The sequence below is a fragment of the Malania oleifera genome, chromosome 5, assembly GCF_029873635.1.
Source record: "Malania oleifera isolate guangnan ecotype guangnan chromosome 5, ASM2987363v1, whole genome shotgun sequence".
NCBI lineage: Eukaryota > Viridiplantae > Streptophyta > Magnoliopsida > Santalales > Ximeniaceae > Malania > Malania oleifera.
The window spans coordinates 18712260-18730745 of NC_080421.1; the positions used below are offsets into that span (position 1 = coordinate 18712260).

At 34.7% G+C, this 18486-nt stretch overlaps 1 protein-coding gene across 2 annotated transcripts in view; it reads left to right on the forward strand.

The window, feature by feature from the left end:
* LOC131156140 (uncharacterized) overlaps window positions 1-12110 on the forward strand; it is a 33740-nt gene extending 21630 nt beyond the window's left edge. Inside the window, exons 5-6 of one of the 2 annotated variants that reach the window (XM_058109587.1) lie at window positions 11240-11367; window positions 11695-12110. In XM_058109587.1, coding sequence (XP_057965570.1) covers window positions 11240-11367; window positions 11695-11899 — 333 coding nt within the window. In that variant the 3' untranslated portion in view covers window positions 11900-12110. The remainder of the gene's footprint in view (window positions 1-11239; window positions 11368-11694) is intronic. The other variant, XM_058109588.1, reaches the window with a different exon arrangement.
* Window positions 12111-18486: the final 6376 nt, after the last annotated feature.

The window sequence follows — 18486 nt, forward strand, 5'->3', positions numbered from 1 at the left end:
AATGAATAGCACTTTGGTTTTCACAATAAACTATAATCTTGTCCCAATAAGATGTAAGTTGATCACTCAAACCGTTTAACCAAATAGCTTCTTTGTTTGTCTTTGTTATTGTCATGTATTCTGCCTTGGTAGTGGATAATGCAACATGTTGTAGACTTGCCTTCTAACTTATGACACATCATCTGAGAGTAAACACATAACTAGTAATGGATCTTCTCTTATCCAAATCCCTAGCAAAATCTGAATCAACATAACCATTAGCACTAGACTTATTTCTCACAAATTTTAAACAAGCATCATATGTACCTTTTAGATATCGAAGTATCCATTTCACTGCTTGCCAATTCTCTTTACCATGATTAGCCATATACCTACTCACCACACTATTTGTGTGTGAAATGTTTGGTTAAGACATTAGACTTCCAACTGCACTAGATTAAGGAACATGTGACGTGTAATCACTTTCAATGTTTGATTGTGGAGAGAAAATAGCTAATAGTTGGAAATAAGCAACAAGTGGAGTGCTAACTGTTTTGATATTTGTCATGCCAAAATGCTCCAGAACTTTTTCAACATATTTCTTGTGTGTCAAATATGACAATCCTTCCTTTCGATTCCTGTGAATTTCCGTGCAAAGAATCTTCTTTGCTGCTCCTAAATTTTTCATTTTAAATTCCCCGACAAGCTATTCCTTTAACCTGTTGATCTCAAATTTATCTTTGAAGCAATAAGCATGTTATCAACATATAACAAGTAAATAAAAAAAATCACTTTTATGTTTTGTGAAGTACACATGACTGTCATGCTTGCTCCTTGAATACTCATTGTCCAACATAAACGAGTCGAACCTTTTATACCACTGACAAGGCGATTACTTCAATCCATATAACGATATTTTTAATAGAAAAACTTGGTCTTCTTTTCTATTAATAATAAAACCTTCAGGTTGACACATGAAAATCTTTTCCTCAACTCTACCATGCAGAAAAGCTATTTTAACATCTAGTTGTTCCAATTCGAAATCATGTATAGTGACGAGAGATAATAATACCTGTATAGAGGCATGATTAACAACAAGAGAGAAAACTTTATTAAAATCTATTCCTGCAATTTGACTATTACCTTTAGCAACTAACTGTGCCTTATACCTTGCGTCTTCAACTCCTAAAATACCTTTTTTGCAACCTACAATCTTCTTTCTCTTGGGAGGCTTTACTAATTCTAGTCTGATTCTTGTGTAAAGACTCAATCTACTCTTGCATAGCCACTAATCATTTAGTAGAATCAACACAAGAAATTGCTTCTGAGTATGTTACGGGTTCTCCAGTTTCATTGGCTTCTTGTGCAACTACCAAAGCATAGCCAATAGGATTAGAATGAAAAACCTATACAAAATTACTATACCTTGAATATAATTTGATCTCTCTTCTAGGCGTGTGTTTGGCAGTGCTCTAAGATTCTTTGTGTGCATCTCTTCTACTTCACTAGTGTTCTCAATTGAGCCAGTCTAACTACGAGTTGTATCTTGCAAAGGGGTAGTGTCATCTTCTTTCTTGATGTTATTCTTGACTTGGTTAACTTCTGCAATGGTATTTTTCTCTTTCTTTGGGTTAAGCATTATTGTCTCATAGAAAATAACATCTCTATTGATAATAAACTTAGGTGACTTGGAATGAGGACACCAAAGTCTATAACCCTTTGCCCAGGTTGCATAATCAAGGAAAATACATTTCTTGGTTATTAGCTCTAATTTATTTTCACTAACTTGCACATAGGTAGGAAACCCAAGAATTTTATGATTAGAATAATCAACAAATTTGCCAAATCATACCTCTTTTGGGGTCCTGAGCTCCAAAGTTGAGGCTAGAGAACAATTTATTAAATGGCTAGTAGAAATAGCCTTTGCTAAAAATTCCTTGATAAATTAGCATTTGAGAGCATACGACAAACTTTCTCCAAGAGGCTTCTCTTCATGCGCTCGGTCACCCCTTTCTATTGTGGCATATGTCTGACTGTCTTATGCCTGATAATGCCTTCATTTTTGCAAAATTCTTCAAATTTGAATGAACAAAATTCCAATCCATTATCAGTTCTGTGTCACTTGACCTTCTTTCCAATTTGTTTCTCAGTCAATGCTTTCAATTGCTTGAGATATTTAAACACTTCGTTCTTATGCTTCAAAAAGAATACCTAAGTCTTTCTTGAGTGTTCATCGTTGAAGGTTTGCATGTATCAAGTTCCACCTTTAGAAGGAACACAAGAGGGTCCCCAGAGGTCAAAATGTATGTAGTTCAGAGTATGTTTGGTTTTGTGGATGCTAGTGTTGAAAGTGACTCTCTTTTGCTTTTAAAACACATCATGTTCGCAGAATTCTATCTTACTTGTACTTTGGCCGCAAAGAATACCTCTTTTGCAAAATAACATTAGCTCTTTCTCCCTTATATGTCCCAACCTAATATTCCATAGTTTGGTAATATCAGAATCTGCATAGAGGATTGAGTAACAATGGCAACATCTGAAACTATGGCACCTTGCAAGGCATAAATTAGGAGGTAATTTTTTGCTTTAAGAATAATAAGGGCACCTTTGCTGACTTGTATGACTTCTCCTTTAGTGGAGTACTTGTACCCTTTGGAATCAAGGGCTCCAAGAGAAAAAAGATTCTTCTTCAAATTTTGAACATGCTGAATTTCGGTGAGAGTTTTCACAACACCATCATACATTTTGATTTGTATCGTTCCAATCCCAACAATTTTACAAGCTACATTGTTGCCCATCAATACAAAATTTCATTAGAGATTGATTCATTCGAGGAAAACCAATATTTATTAGGACACATATGAAACGAGCATGCTGAATTCATCACATGATCTTTAAAGCATGCATCGCTGGTAGTGGAGTGAACAAATTTAACATCTTCAAATTTGTTATCAGCAACATTTGCCTCAACATCTTTCTCATTCTTTCTTTGGTTTTGGCCTTGTTTGATTTCTTTATTCTTGTTCTTCAGCTTGTAGTGGTCTGCTTTGATGTGTTTTTTCTTCTTGCAGTAATTGCAAAATTTATTTGCATGTCTTAATCTTGATCTACATATATGATCTGAATTTTTTTCTCTTGGTCCTCCTCTTGGTTACCAAAGCATTTCCCAGTCTTTCACCCGTATTCTCTATAATATGTTTCTCAAGCAATTCTTTAGAGAATAATGAAGCTTTAACATTCTATAAATAAATGGTATCTCTACTAAATAAGAAGGTTTCTCTAAAATGCTTGTATGAAAGGGGTAATGACTGTAACAATAGAAGGACTTGATCTTCTTCTTCAATTTTGGAATCAATTGAATTCAGATTTGTAATGATGGAATTTAATACATCAATGTGGATTTTCATAGACATACCTTCTTCAAATATAATTTGTTGGTGAGGGAATTTGTCATGCTCAATGACTCCAATTAAAACCATAAATTGGCAACAATCTTTTCTGAGAAAACTTCTCTCAGAATAGTATCTGAAAGGCATAATTGGATTGTTGTCAAAGCCTTTCATCCATCTCGTCCTTTTGATCTTTTTTTAAAGTACTCGATATTTTCTCTTTTCCTAGCAATACTTTTAGCAAACCCTTTTGGGTCAAGACCACGCGCATTTTTACTTACCAAAGATTAAAACTACTAGAACCATCAAATTTCTCAATGTCATACGATGTCAAAGCCATTGGGAACCTAGCTCTAATACCACTTGTTAGGATCTATAGGTAATTAGGTACTATAATTAAGAAAATAAGTGAATAATAAAAGATAAATGCAAGTAAATAGACACAAGATTTACATGGTTTGGCTTATAGCCTATATTCGTAGGAGAAGATGACAAGATAATTTCACTATTGGAAAGAGATAGAATACCATATCTTAGATATGATCTCTGATACACATTCCAAAGACTCACGAAGGCACCTATATATACACCTCATCAAGAATAAATACCACTTGTTAGGACTGAGAGAGTCCTTATGAGCAAGCTTGATATACATGGGTAAGCACCAAGTTGACCCAAAAGCTTAAGTCATTAGGTCTTTGGGCCCAACCATTTGTATAAGCACTCCTTTACTATATTTTGCCAATTTTGGACAAACTCACAAGTGGAATTTTCAACAATCTCCCCCTCACTTATGAGTTCCAACAACTCTCCTTTGAACGGAAATCATTACTTTTCATGCAACCAACTTGCAGACTAGCAGCCATTACTCAACCATGGGAAATAGTACGAAATGATAAGAGTTCACTCATCCACAAGATTAGTATCTGTAAGATCCACCCCTCTTCTTCTATGACATCAATATCTGCATGAATACTTAAGCCCAATTCGAACCATCGACTCTGATACCACTTCTTAGGACTAAGGGAGTCCTTATGGGCAGGCTTGATATACATAAGTGAGCACCAACTTGACCCAAAAGTTTAAGCCATTAGGTCATGGGCTCAACCATGTATATAAACACCTATCCTTCACTATATTTTTTCAATGTGGGACAAACTCACAAGTGGAGTTTTCAACAAGTGGAACAAAAAAGACTTGTTAGGATCAATAAGTGAATAATAAAAGAGAAATGCAAGAAAATAGACACAAGATTTCGTGGTTCGCCTTATAAACTACATCCACGGGAGAAAATGACAAGATAATTTCACTATTGGGAAGAGATAGAATACAAGAGCATTTGAGATGTTATGCTTTTGGACACACCTTCCAAAGACCCACAAGGGCACCTATATATACACCCCGTCAAGAATAACTCCCTCCCAAATGAAATTAACTCTTTCTCAAGTCAGGGATGCAAATTTACTCCCTTTGAGGTTAATTCTTTAATTTTCTTTCTTCTAATACACCCAAAAAAAAGAAGAAGAAAAAAAAAAAAACGAACGAACAAACAAACAAACAAACAAAAACAAACAAAACCCCCTTATTTTTAATGAATGAACAAACTCTCAATTTATTACAAATAACACTTATCTTGAATGAGAGATTTATTGTGAAGCATGAATGCATTGATCAACACATGGGAAGACAAATATCTCCATCTCGCCTCTTGAATGAGAGAGCATTCATATGGGGACTAGCCAAAGCATTTCTATAGAGTTGGTCCATTATTTAACAAAACTCCCCCTTCAGTCACATATGAAAGATGATTTTCTTCTTTCATCTTCTCCATATTATGCCGCCATGGGCTTATGTGAAGAACTGCAAATTCCAATCAAATCCAAGCATGGTCCATTATTTAACAAAACTCCCCCTTCAATCACATATGAAAGATGATTTTCTTCTTTCATCTTCTCCATATTATGCCTCCATGGGCTTATGTGAAGAACTGCAAATTCCAATCAAGTCCAAGCATTGCTTGGATTTGGCTGATGCTTGAGACTTTGTCAACATATTTGCAAGATTATCAATAGTTCCAATTTTCTTATAATAATTTTTCCTTATGAAATAATATCATGAACAAAACATGCCAAACATCATATGTTTTGTTCTTTCATTAAACATTTGATCTTTAATCAAATGAATAGCACTCTGGTTGTCACAATGAACTATAGTCTTGTCCCAACAAAATGTAAGCTCACCAATCAAACCCCTTTACCAAATAACTTTTTGACTAGCGCTATTATTGCCATGTATTCTACCTCAATAATGGATAATGCCACATGTTGTAGACTTTCCTTCCAACTTACGGCACATCCTCTGAGAGTGAACACATAATTAGTAATGGATCTTCTTTTATTGAGATCCCTAGAAAAATCTGAATCAACATAACAAATAGCACTAGACTCATGTCTCCCAAATTTTAAACAAGCATCAAAAGTACCTCTTAGGTATCAAAGTATTTATTTTACCGCTTGTCATTGCTTTTTACTTGGATTAGCCTTATACTTGCTTACAACACTAATGGCGTGTGGAATTTCTGGTTAGGTACAAATCATAGTATACATTAGACTTTCAATTGCACTAGAATATGGAACATGTGCATGTAATTACTTTCAATATCTGATTGCGAACACAAAACAGCTGATAGTTGGAAATGAGCAGCAAGTGGAGTGTTAACTGGTTTGGCATTTGTCATGCCAATACAATCTAGAACGTTTTCAACATATTTCTTTTATGTGAAATACAACAATCCTTCCTTTCAATTCCTGTGAGTTTCCATGTCAAGAATCTTCTTTGCTGCTGCTAAATTTTTCATTTCAAAATCCTTGACAAGCTAGTCCCTTAACTTGTTGATCTTAGATTTATCTTTAGAAGCAATAAACATGTCATCAACATAAAACAAGAAGTAAATAAGAGAATCATTTTTATGTTTCTTGAAGTATACACAACTATCATGCTTGCTCCTTAAATAATTATTGTCCAACATAAACGAGTTGAACCTTTTATACCACTGACGAGGAGATTGCTTCAATCCATATAATATTATTTTTAATAAAAAAACATAGTCTTCTTTTCCATTAATCATAGTAGTCCAACGCGCAAGGCGCACCGAGGCTTTAGAGGATACTTAAAGCTGAGGCGCGAGGCGAAGGCGCATGCCTCACAAAGGTGAGGCACACAATTATTAAAATTGTGTACAATGCCTCTTTGGTGGGTAATTGATATAAAAAAACATCAACAGTAATATTAGTATTTAAAATGCCAAAATATTCAATAGTAATTATGAAAACCAAGTACCTAGTTCCAAGTGAAACAAACATAGTTTCAACATAAGTAATTACGCATGCAAGATTTCAAGCTTCAAATTTGAAATGAAATAAAATTGCCAGGCTGAAGGCCCAAAAGCATCTACAATATCAAAAGAAAAGAGTACAATAAAACAGCAGCTAAATTCAGTAAAAAAATGTTATATATTATTATCTTTCAGAAAAATGTTTAGTTTGTATACTGCATTTCCAAACAAATTAAAAAACAGCAGCAAAATTCAGTAAAAAAATGTTATTTATTAATTATAGAGTATAAACTTGCATTAAACTACATAATTAATTACACATTATATAATATTAACTTAGAGGCTTAATGCAAATTAATATTATAAGAAGAAACAGCCGGAAGGAGGCAGCAGAACTGAAGAACTGAAAAAGAATAAGGAGGAGTAGAAGAACTGAAAAAGAAGAAGATGAAGAATAAAAACTGAAAAAGAACTGAAGAAGAAAGGAGGAGAAAAAGAAAAAGAAGAAGAACTGAAAAGGAAGAAGCAGAAGAAGAATTGAAGAAGAAGAAGAAGAAGCGGAAGAAAAACTGAAGAAGAAGAAGAAGATGACGACGATGACTTACTAGTCTGAAAATCGAAGCAGCCTGACAACTCACGAAGGCTCGAACCAGCATCGTGCTGGTTTGAACTTCGAAAGGTTGAAGACAAAGGGCTCCTGCTGGTTTCATACTGCTTCGAAGGATCGATTGGTCGAAGACGAACTTCTCCTGCTGGTTTTGTGCTGCTTCAAAGCCAGATGAACTGACAATTCTTGAAGGCTCAAAGGCGAACTCATGAAGCTCCTGCTGGTTCGAATGGTCGAAGACGAGCTCGTGAAGGGCTCCTGCTAGTTCGAAGGCTCGAAGACGAACTCACGAAGCTCCTGCTGGTTTGAAGGCTCAAAGATGAACTTGCGAAGGCTTCTGCTGGTGTCGTGCTGCTTCAAAGGGTCGAAGAAGAAGGGTTCCGGCTCGTTTCGTGCTTGCTTGAAGAGTTGCAGATGAATCCTGTTGGTTCGAGTTGAACGAGGGCTAGGGTTCGTTCTGGTTTATTTCTTTATTAGTAGGCTAATAGCTTTAAAAATTTCAAGGCGCGACTCACGGCTCCTGGAGCATCAGTGTGCCTCAGTGCGCCCTCTTGCGCCTCTTAAAAGTCGGCTCGCCTCACCAGTGATGAGGTGCTGGCCTCGTCGCCCCTGCGCCTCACGCCTGAGGCGCGCTTTTGACTACTATGCCATTAATAATAAAACCTTTAGGTTGACGCATGAAATCTTTTCCTCAAATCTACCATGTAGAAAAGTTGTTTTAACATCTCATTGTTCCAATTTCAAATCATGCATAGCAATGAGAGATAACAATACATGTATAGAGGCATGATTAACAACATGAGAGAAATTTTTATTAAAATCTAGTCCTGCAATTTGAATATAACCTTTAGTAGTTAACTGTGCCTTATAGCTTGCGTCCTTAATTCCTAAATACGTTCTTTTTTTCTTTAAAACCCATTTGCAACCTACAATCTTCCTTCCCTTGGGAAACTTTACTAATTCCCAAGCATGATTCTTGTTTAAATTCTTTTTTTCTTTAAAACCCATTTGCAACCTACAATCTTCTTTCCCTTGGGAAACTTTACTAATTCCCAAGCATGATTCTTGTTTAAAGACTCAATCTCCTCTTGCATAGCGACTAACCACTTAGCAGAATCAACACAAGAAATTGCTTCTGCATATGTTACAGGTTCTCCAATTTCATTGGTTTCTTGTGCAATTGCCAAAGCATAACCAGTAGGATTAGAATAACAAAACTGTACAACATTACTATACCTTGAATGTAATTTGATTGTGCTTCTAGGCTTGTGTTTGGCAACGCTATAAGATTCTTCGTGTAACATCTCTTCTACTTCACTAGTGTTCTCAACTAAGCCAATCTAACTAGGAGTAGTCTCCTGCAAAGGGGTGTTGCCCTCTTCTATCTCGACTTTCTTAATGTTATTCTTAACTTGGTTAACTTCTGCAGTATCTTTCTCCTTCTATGGGTTAAGCATTACTATCTCATAAAAAAATAACATCTCTATTGACGATAACCTTGGGTGGCTTGGAATCAGGACACCGAAGTCTATAAACCTTCACCTAGGTTGCATAACCAAGAAAAATGCATTTCTTGGCTCTAATTTCCCTTCACTAAAATGCACAAAGGCAGGACACCCAAAAATTTTCAGGTTAGAATAATCAACAAGTTTACCAGACCATACCTCTTCTAGGGTTTTAACTCTAAAGCTGAGGCTAGATAATGATTTATTAAATGACAAGTAATAGAAAGGAGCAGAAGAGCATTTGAAGGAACAGCTGTCTCACTTCCAATCCTTGAAGATGGATGGGTTACAACTCTTGCTAGCTGGTTTAGCAGATTGTATATTTTGGATACTTAAGGATAGCTTGGAACCACTTATTAAATAGTGCTTTTCTGAAGTGCTAAATTTTATGAATGTTGATAATAAGTTTAGTGCTGAAAGTCATGAGTGTTGTTTGGTTGTGTTTGGAAAAGAGTGTTTAATTGAGAATCTACATTATTGTCATATGAATAATATTACTATATTTTAATATAGAATTAACAATTGTATATAATAAAATAAATTATGATTATTAAATTATGTTAACAATATTATTAAATAATTAAAATTTTAATTAATATTTATGGTCAATTTATGGTCATTAACATTTTGCTTCACATCTTTAACATTTTTTATTAAATACAATAATATATTATTATAATTTTTTAATTAACAATAATCTTGTTACTAATTTCTGTTTAACAATATTCTTTTTTTGAAAAATAAAAAAATAAAAAATCAGGCTCTGGTTAAGTTGCACCTAGTCATCATGGTCGTAATGTTGGGTTATGTTCTTGTTCCTAACCAAAGTTACCAAACACACCATCCAAACTTACAACTTTAAAGAAAAAGATTTAGCAAACAAAACCTCATCAGTTCTACTCCTCATTACATATTCTTCAAACTCTAAATATATAAACACACACCCACCCTTTTCTCCATCTTCAAATAAAGATTTCCTCTCCTTAATTTCAAATTTTCAATACATTCCCAACCCAAAATGCCCAATCCATTCTTCTTCAGAGCCCCAGGGCCTGACAGCACCAGCATCATCTTCCTGCTGGTCATCACCGTTCAATGTTCCAACTCAGCTCAGACCTTGACAAAATGGATCCCCACTAGCTGCATCTTCCTGATCAGCACCCAAGTCTCGCTGGTGAATGGAAACAACAATGGCGCCATTAGCAACAACAATGCCTTGTTCCTTGATGGTCTTAAGAGGCTGCAGCAGTGCAACCAGAAGTCTATAGGGAATGAGCAAGCAGAAAGTGGTGACATTGCACAGGCCAGAGAGAGAGAGAGAGAGGGGCATTCCTACCCAGTGAGAAACTGATTGGGAAGAGATAAGAGAGGAAGGCAGAAGAGAGGAGAGCGCGCATGTAAAAATTTACATGATTCCCACCGCCTCTCTGCAGTGGCACTGATACGAGTACCCAATAGACAACCCAAGATAGCTTCTCAAATCCACTTTAAAAAGTCAATTTTTCAGCACTTTTTTTAGATATGCATTCATTTGGGAACATGCCAAACACCACTTTGTTGCAAAAAGACTTATTTTAATTGATAGTGTTATACCTGCTTGTGCAACAAGTGCTCCAAACAGGAGTTTAATATTTTTTGGATACTATATCGCAAATGATACTTCTTTTTTGGCCTCTTTTTCTTGTAAGCCGGCAGCACCCTCTTGATGCCTTTTAATGAGTTCTCCTTTTGCTGACATCATCATCATCATCATCATCGTCATCACATCATCATCATTATCTTTATCATAATAATACTTGGGCAAATCCTTTTCCACCATATAATTTATATCAATGTGGTCCTTATCTTCTTTTTATCAGCATATCATCAATTGAGGTATATATTTGTGAAATTAAGGTTCTGTCATGTCTTCTTTTCCCACATTGAACTTGTATTCTTCTCCTTTTTTTTTTTTTTTCGCATTTATTTTCATTCTGACACTGAATTGAATAGGATTACTTTACCTTCTTGGTGCATTCATGGCCTTTTATTGTTCAGGACTAGATCATATTAGTTGATGTTTAATGTTCTCCGCAATTAGTGCCGCCTCGAGCTGCTTCTGTATTTTGATGTCATTTATGGGAAATGAAGATACATCTGGCTGTTCTTGCTATATGTGTGGGGTTAACAATGAATCAATTAATAATAATAATAATAATAATAATTGGAATATGCATCTCATAATGTCGAGCGCAGTAGTTTTCTTGCACTCAGGTAACCAATTCCTTGCACTGTCATGGTTGTCTTTATTGTTGTCATTGTTATTCCACAACATTCTGATTTTTAACTTAAATATGGAATTTGATTATCTGTCCAAGAATTTATACATCCTTTTGAACGTCCCTATTTTATGTGTTATGAGATGAAATAATTGCTGTTCTACCAGAAGAAAAGGCTTAGAAGTCGACAGAAGAAACTGAAAGCATATAATCTCTCTTCCCTCTCAGAGTCCCTTCCTGAGTTGAAGGCTCCACAGCAACTTAAACTGAACAGCAAATCTAGGCAAAAGCTAGTGTAAGTGTTTTAATCTTTAATTATTATTTGAGTAGAAAACACTGACCTCTCGATTTCAAGAATTTCACAAGCCTTTCCTGAGATTTAGACAAAAAGACTGACCTTCAAGTTTCAAAAAAGGCTTGTTTTTTGGGTTAATTTTCAGGGAAAGTTTACATCTTTTTAGGGAAGGTCCATAAAATTTTTGGAACCTTGGGAGTTCTCCGTGTTTGTGTCTTTTCACCCAATCTTAGGAGAGTTTATTGTCTTTTATCATTATTATTCTTCAAGACTTTCTTCAATTGATTATATCGTGTTGCTTTATATTAATGCGATGATTTTAATCAGAACGAAGGAAGCAAATCAATTAAGGACTGTTCTTAGCCATCCTGCTTTCCTATCGGATCCATTGGCTGCCATTCATCAACACCTAAAGAATACACAGCCTATTACGAAGGACGAAACGAAGAAAAGGTCTAGCAAAAAAGGTGAAAAAAAATCGAAAAAGAAAAGGGCAAAAGATGCATCTGGGCTTCAATCTATGGCTATCTGATTTTCTGTTCGGGTGAATAGTTTCAATATTTATATTTGGACGTATTGTCTGCAGAAGCATGCTACCCAACTTATGAATATAAATCTTCTTTTGTGAGGTAGAAACAGTCTGCTGTTAAGAGTTTTCCCCGCAAACAGCAGTGCGTTGTTTAACTAATTAATTCATTCTATGAGAAAAGTTTAGGCAAGTCGTGCCTCGACCGTTTGACGAAGATGCTCAAATAGAATAGCTATTGTATGATGGGCGTATGCAATTTTAGGTACTCAAAAAAAAAATCAGAAATATTGAACATATATTTGTCCACTATTTACACATTGGTGTTTTATATATGATATATATTTCTAATATAATGCAAAAGATAAAAAAAAAAAAAATTTGTAATCAGGATTCTCTAGGTCTAGCTCTGTCTGGAATAGACCTAAAAATTTTAATGCATAAAAGATTAATTGGTAAATGGGCCAAGTTGAGCTTCAGCACAGAACACGATCAGGGGACGTAGAAGCAAAAATTCATGAGAATAGAAGGAAATGATTTGGTACATGATTGTCCGAACTGAGAAATTATTACATGTAACATGATTTCGCCATGTCTAATATTTTCACTACATTAAGTATTTTTTTTTTTTTTTGTATAGATGAAGAAATTATGTTAGATTTAGTGTATACACCTAATTTACTTAATATTTTCTCAAGATTCAAAGTTGAAACTAATCTCCCTCCAATGAAAAAAAAAAAATGTTCAAGGATACCAGTTGTATCTACTTTTTCCTTAAGAATAAAAATGGAAAAGTAAATTTTTCCTTTTACCAAATTGGACATGGAAACATATTTGATCAAGTCAGACCAATTTTAAGAAAATTAAATGTTATCCTTGAACACTTTGATGTCTAATCGATTTACGTATTTAGTAAATCAATTTAGGTATAATGTTAGGATCTTAGAATTATGCAATCCTATAGTAAATTAATTTAGGCATAGAGTTAGGATCTTAGACTTCTACGACCCTAACATATGGTTTTGGTGTTTGATTTTTGAGTTAGAGGTATGGTTAGTTTAATTGGATGCGACTATGCTATTGTCATGGGGATAATTTTGGTATGTCTTGGTGACGTTGTGGTTGGTTCGGATAATTTTTATGGTGGTATTATCGAATCTAAGATGTATGATCATTAGATCCCTGGTGGTCATTTATATGTTACCAAAAATATTTCAGAGAATTACTCGTAGGGGTACACTAGATGAGCGTTCTACCTACCCCCAGTATCTTGATGGATACTAAGTAAGCAACCTTGAGGAGTGCTTAGGGATGGGCTTTTGAAATTCCTTGAGGGCTGTCATGGGCGGATTGGGAGCCCCATGGACAATCCATTTAGAAATGGGATCACATGAGTACTCTCAGCCCGAAAGTTTGGATGTACGTATTTCCTAGTCTTTGGTTATATAATTGGGCAATATCATCTAACACCCCTAGTTGTGCTAAGGGGATGAGAGTTATCCTCAATATTGGTGGACTATGAGCTATTTCCCTTACCGTTTGATTCTAGGTTCTTTAGTAATGATTGTAGTTGGTTCAAGGGTTGTTATGTTGTGAGACTTGACCTCTACGTTGGACAGTTGAGGGTTTCCATTGGATGAGGATGTGTACGGCTGGGCTGGATTTGGTGTAGTCTTGTCACTGCATATGTGTGACTCCTTGACATCCTAAAAGGATTTTTTCAAGGCTAATTCCTTTTGGCCATTAAAAACTCCATGTCCGTGACAATTGATATCAAAGTGGGTCTTTTGATCTTGAATGAGGAATGAGATGGAAACTGCTGGCATCAACTCAATTGTGGGTATTCGGTTTGAAACATTGAGTGGGGGAAGGAGCAAGTTAACTTTGAGTAGGTTCTTGTCTCGTGCTCACCTCTTGTCATATAACCCATTGCGGGTAATGAAATGAAAGTTATTCTTCAATGAATATCTTGCAAGTGTTAGGTTACTCGATGGTGCCCTACACCCTTGGTAAGGGATGAGGGTTAATGGTAGACACACTGATATTTTTCCTATTGTGGTTGGCATTAGAGTCGGTATGGTTACCACATTTTGGGATTTGCCGTATTGTGATTGGCACTAAGACCGGTATTGTTGCCACACTTTGGGAGTCGTCCTATTATGGTTGGCATTGGAGCTCTGATGGTTTATCTGTTTAGACAATGTTGTGTCCTTGTTCCATAGGCAGAAGCGATACTCAACGATTTGGTGGAAGTGGACAATCAAATGAGTTTGTCCAAGGATTATCTTTTACAGAACGTGAGAAGTGTGTACCCATAGAGCGAGGTGAAATTTCTTAGATCTATGGGAAATAATGAGTTATGTGCACCTTAGATTGACAATGCTCGAACCACGAATGTGGCTCTATGTTTGTCATAATGGTGACGTCCTTTGAGACTGGGTAGTGTCCTCCTTCCACAGGAAAAGGTGATGCTCTTAGATATGTTGGAAGTGGATGTCTAAAGGGTGTCTCTATGAAATGTGAGAAGTTTGTACCCATAAAGAGAAGTGAAATTCTTTGATCTATAGGGAAGAATGAGATTCGTGCCATGTTGCTAGCAGGCACACGTGTCGTTGTGGCCAAAGGGCCTTGTAATGAGAATTGCTAGAGGGCATTTGCACAATGTTTCCAATGAGCACATGTGTTGTTATGGCCAAAGGGCTTTTCTTGTTTTTTGTTGTCATGTAGATTTGTGTAGCAACTAAATTAGAGGATTTCCTTTCAATTGAAAGCTTGAGTTCAAGCCAGAGGGCAAAGATGTTAGAATGGTAACCATGACGGATTATGGTTAAGATTTGTTCTGTCAAAGGATAAGATATTATGAATCATTGAGCTTCGAGTTGGGTGATATATCTATGTCTAAGGGCATAGAAGATTGGTTTCAATATTGAGAATTATCATTGGTGGTGTGACTTAAGCTTGAGCCTTAAGGACTCGACAAAGTTCTTCTATTGATCCTGTGGCCGGAGTTGAGCTGGATAGTCAGCTTCAAAATGGTGATATCTTGGATATGTTGGTTATCTCACGAGGGCTTAGGTTGTGAACCCTAGATGTCAAGTTCGATCATGTTTTTGGAGTTTGGGGTTGACTTAACCTTGGAGTTGTGTTCATAAGACTCTTTGGGTAGGGACTCGCTTTGGAATGACTTGTCAGATTTAAGCTTGGGTTGGGCTTATCCTTGGAGTTATGGTCGTAAGATTCCGTGGGTGGGGACTTGAGCTTGGTTGGCATGCTAGACATGGAAAATCTATGGTGTTGAGATTGATTGTTTGTGAAGAGACTCCAAGAGGCGTAGGTATAGGTTTATGATTAAGATAATAATGATTTAATTTGGTTATGGATGATTAATTAGTTAGTAAAATTTGGAGGACGAAATTCTTTTAAAGGAGGAAAAAATGTAATAATCTGAAAAAAAAAATAATTAAAATTATTAATCAATTAATTAGTTAGACATTATTAAAATAATATATTAAATAAACAAGTAAAAATAAATAGTATGAAAAAAATTAAGAGTAATTATTATAATTAATTAATCAATTAAACATTATTAAATTAATTATTTAATTAAAAATAAAAAATATTATGAATTAATTGATTAATTAAGTATTATTAAATCTGATTTATTAAATAAATAATATGATATATATATATATAAATAAAATTTAATAATAATATAATAATATATATTATGTTATACTGAATCCTAAATCTTCCTCAGGAAAGACGGCCTCTCTCTCTAATCTCGTCGTCCACTCTTCGTCTTCGCCTCTGTCTCTCCCCTCATTTCTCGATGAATATTCGATCGATCAGGAAATGGAAGGTGTCGTTGAATTCTTAACTCCACCACTGACATTTTTACTAAAACGGATTTGTTATGGGAGCAGCGTAGGTACCATTCCTAGGGTAAGACAATTTTCCTATAATTTCTCAATTTCTCGTTAAATCTATTGTTGAATCGACGATCAAACACCACCATGGGGTCCTAGTCATGATCGTCGTCATTTTGACATGAGTAAATTTTCAATTAAGGTTTTTTAGGTCCCACTCCAAAGCGAGAGTGGGATTTAAAAATTTTGGTAATTTGACTATATTTAAGGGTATAATTATTTATTTAAAATTTAAGGGCCTAAGAAATATTAAAATAATTTTTTATTTAAGATTAATTTAATGAAATTAGGATTTTTGATTCAAGGTTAGGGTGAGCGCCGCAGGTTATTTTCGGGGTCCCTATTGGCATAGTTCAAAAAATCAAGTAAGGGGAAAAATATATATTAAACCAGAATTTTTATGATTTTAATGAAAAATAAATTTTGTTATATATGTGTGTATATGTCTCAGCATGAGTTTAAAGTGCCAACCATTTAAATTATGTTTTTTTCCAGTTTAGAGCTATTTATTATATAGGAATATGTGAAATTGAACTGATGGAAGTGAAACATTTTTCAGAATAATTATTTTAAGAAATTAAAGGTATTTTTCTACTATGTGAACGTTAAATGTTGGTTGACTTATTTTTCAGGCAATGTATGATTTTTACTGCTAAATTGTGTGGCATGAGTAAATAGGAATGTTGTGTGAAAATATGTTATATGTATGAGATGCAAGATATTCAGAAAATAAATTGAGTATGAAAATATTATATGAAATATGTTACTTGTGTGTGTTAATGCAATCATGTAAACATCTGAAATATACTGGGTAAAACAACTGAAAGATGCTGGGTAAATGTATGACAGCTGAAAGATGTTGGGTAAAACAACTGAAAGATGTTGGGTAAATATATGACAGCTGAAAAATATTGGGTAAAACAGTTAAAAGATGTTAGGTAAATGTATGACAACTAAAAAATGTTGGGTAAAATATCTGAAAGATTCTGGGTACAAAATGAAATGAAATGAAAAAGAAAATTGATGAAATGGAAATAAAATGTGAACAATGTAAAATAGGAAAGAGTCACGTAAAGTGAAAAAAAAAATAGAAAGTAAAAGATGAAAACATAAACAATTGAGAGATACAGAATAATGGCAAACAAAATAATGTATTATGGTATTAGTAATATTTATGCTAGTAGAACATGTTACGTTTGTGCGAGACAAACTCTTTGCCCGAGGGCTTGCTGAGAAAGGCGAGTGTCTGGTTGCATCAGGTGTAGCGGTAGGCTGCATAAAGTGTGAGGGCGGAGTGAAACTACTTGTATGGGCGGGTAGATTTCTCTATTCTTGGGAGCCTTTACCGGTAAACTTTTGTATGAACTGTGTGAGTACGAGATTAATTTATCACTTGAGGGCTTACTGAGTAAGGTGAGTGTCCTGGTATGCTTTAGTTGTGACCTTTGGGTTGCCAAATGTATCAAAGTAAAGGGGTGCTACTTGTATGGGTGGGTAATCACCCCTATCCTTAGGTAATCTTGTGGGTTAAACCTTTACATGTGTTTGACTTGGTTCAGAGAATGATTTTAGTGTTTATGGAAGTCTTTTGTAAATGTTATTAATATGTTGTTATATAAATTCATGTTAGCCACACACTGTTTTAATATATTGTTTCTTCCCTTACTAAGATGTGTTTCACCCGAATATGAATTTATTTTTTTTCAGGATTTCATCGAGATCGAGCTTAAAGAGCTTGAGGTTTTATAACATTTTTGAGGAAAGGGTTTTTTTTTTTACGTTAATTTTATATGTATAATTCCAATTGGGATTTTCTAGACCCTACTCCAAAGCGAGAGTAAGATTTGTAAAATTTGGTAATTTGGCTATATTTAAGGGTATATTTATTTATTTAGAATTTATGGGTTTAAGAAATATTAAAATAATATTTTATTCATGATTAATTACATGGAATTAGAATTTTTGATTCAAGGTCTGGGTGAGCGCCGCAGGTATTTTTCTGAAATTCTTGTCGACGTAGTTCAAGAAACCAGGTAAGGGAAAAAATAGATATTAAATCAGAAATTTTATGAATTTAACGGAAAGTAAATTGTGTTATATATACGTATTTATATCTCGATATGAGTTTAAAATGTCAACCATTTAAATTATGTTTTTCTGAGTTTAGGACTGTTTATTAGATACATATATGCGAAAATGAACTGATGAAAGTGAAAAAATACTTTCACAATAATTATGTAAGAAATGAAATGTATTTTCAGCATATAAATGTTAAATGTGGGTTAACCTATTTTACAGAAATTTGTATGAATTTTCCTGTTAAATTATGTGGCATGAGATTCTATGCAAATATATGTTAAATGTATGAGATGCAGGCTAAGTAAGTAAAACATTGAGAATAAAATATGAAATTGACTATGTTGCTTGTGTATGTTAAATGCAACCATGTAAACGTAAGACAGCCAAAAGACAGTCATGTAAGCAGATCTAGCACACTTATGTGTAGACTAACTGATGACAGTTAAAAGGAGTTGTAGACTAACTGATGATGGCTAAAGACCAGCTGTAGTACGAAGGAAATAAAATGAAAATGTTATGCAATGACTATGAAATGATCATGATATGAAATGACAAATGTGAACAATGAAATGTTGAAGGTCACGTAAA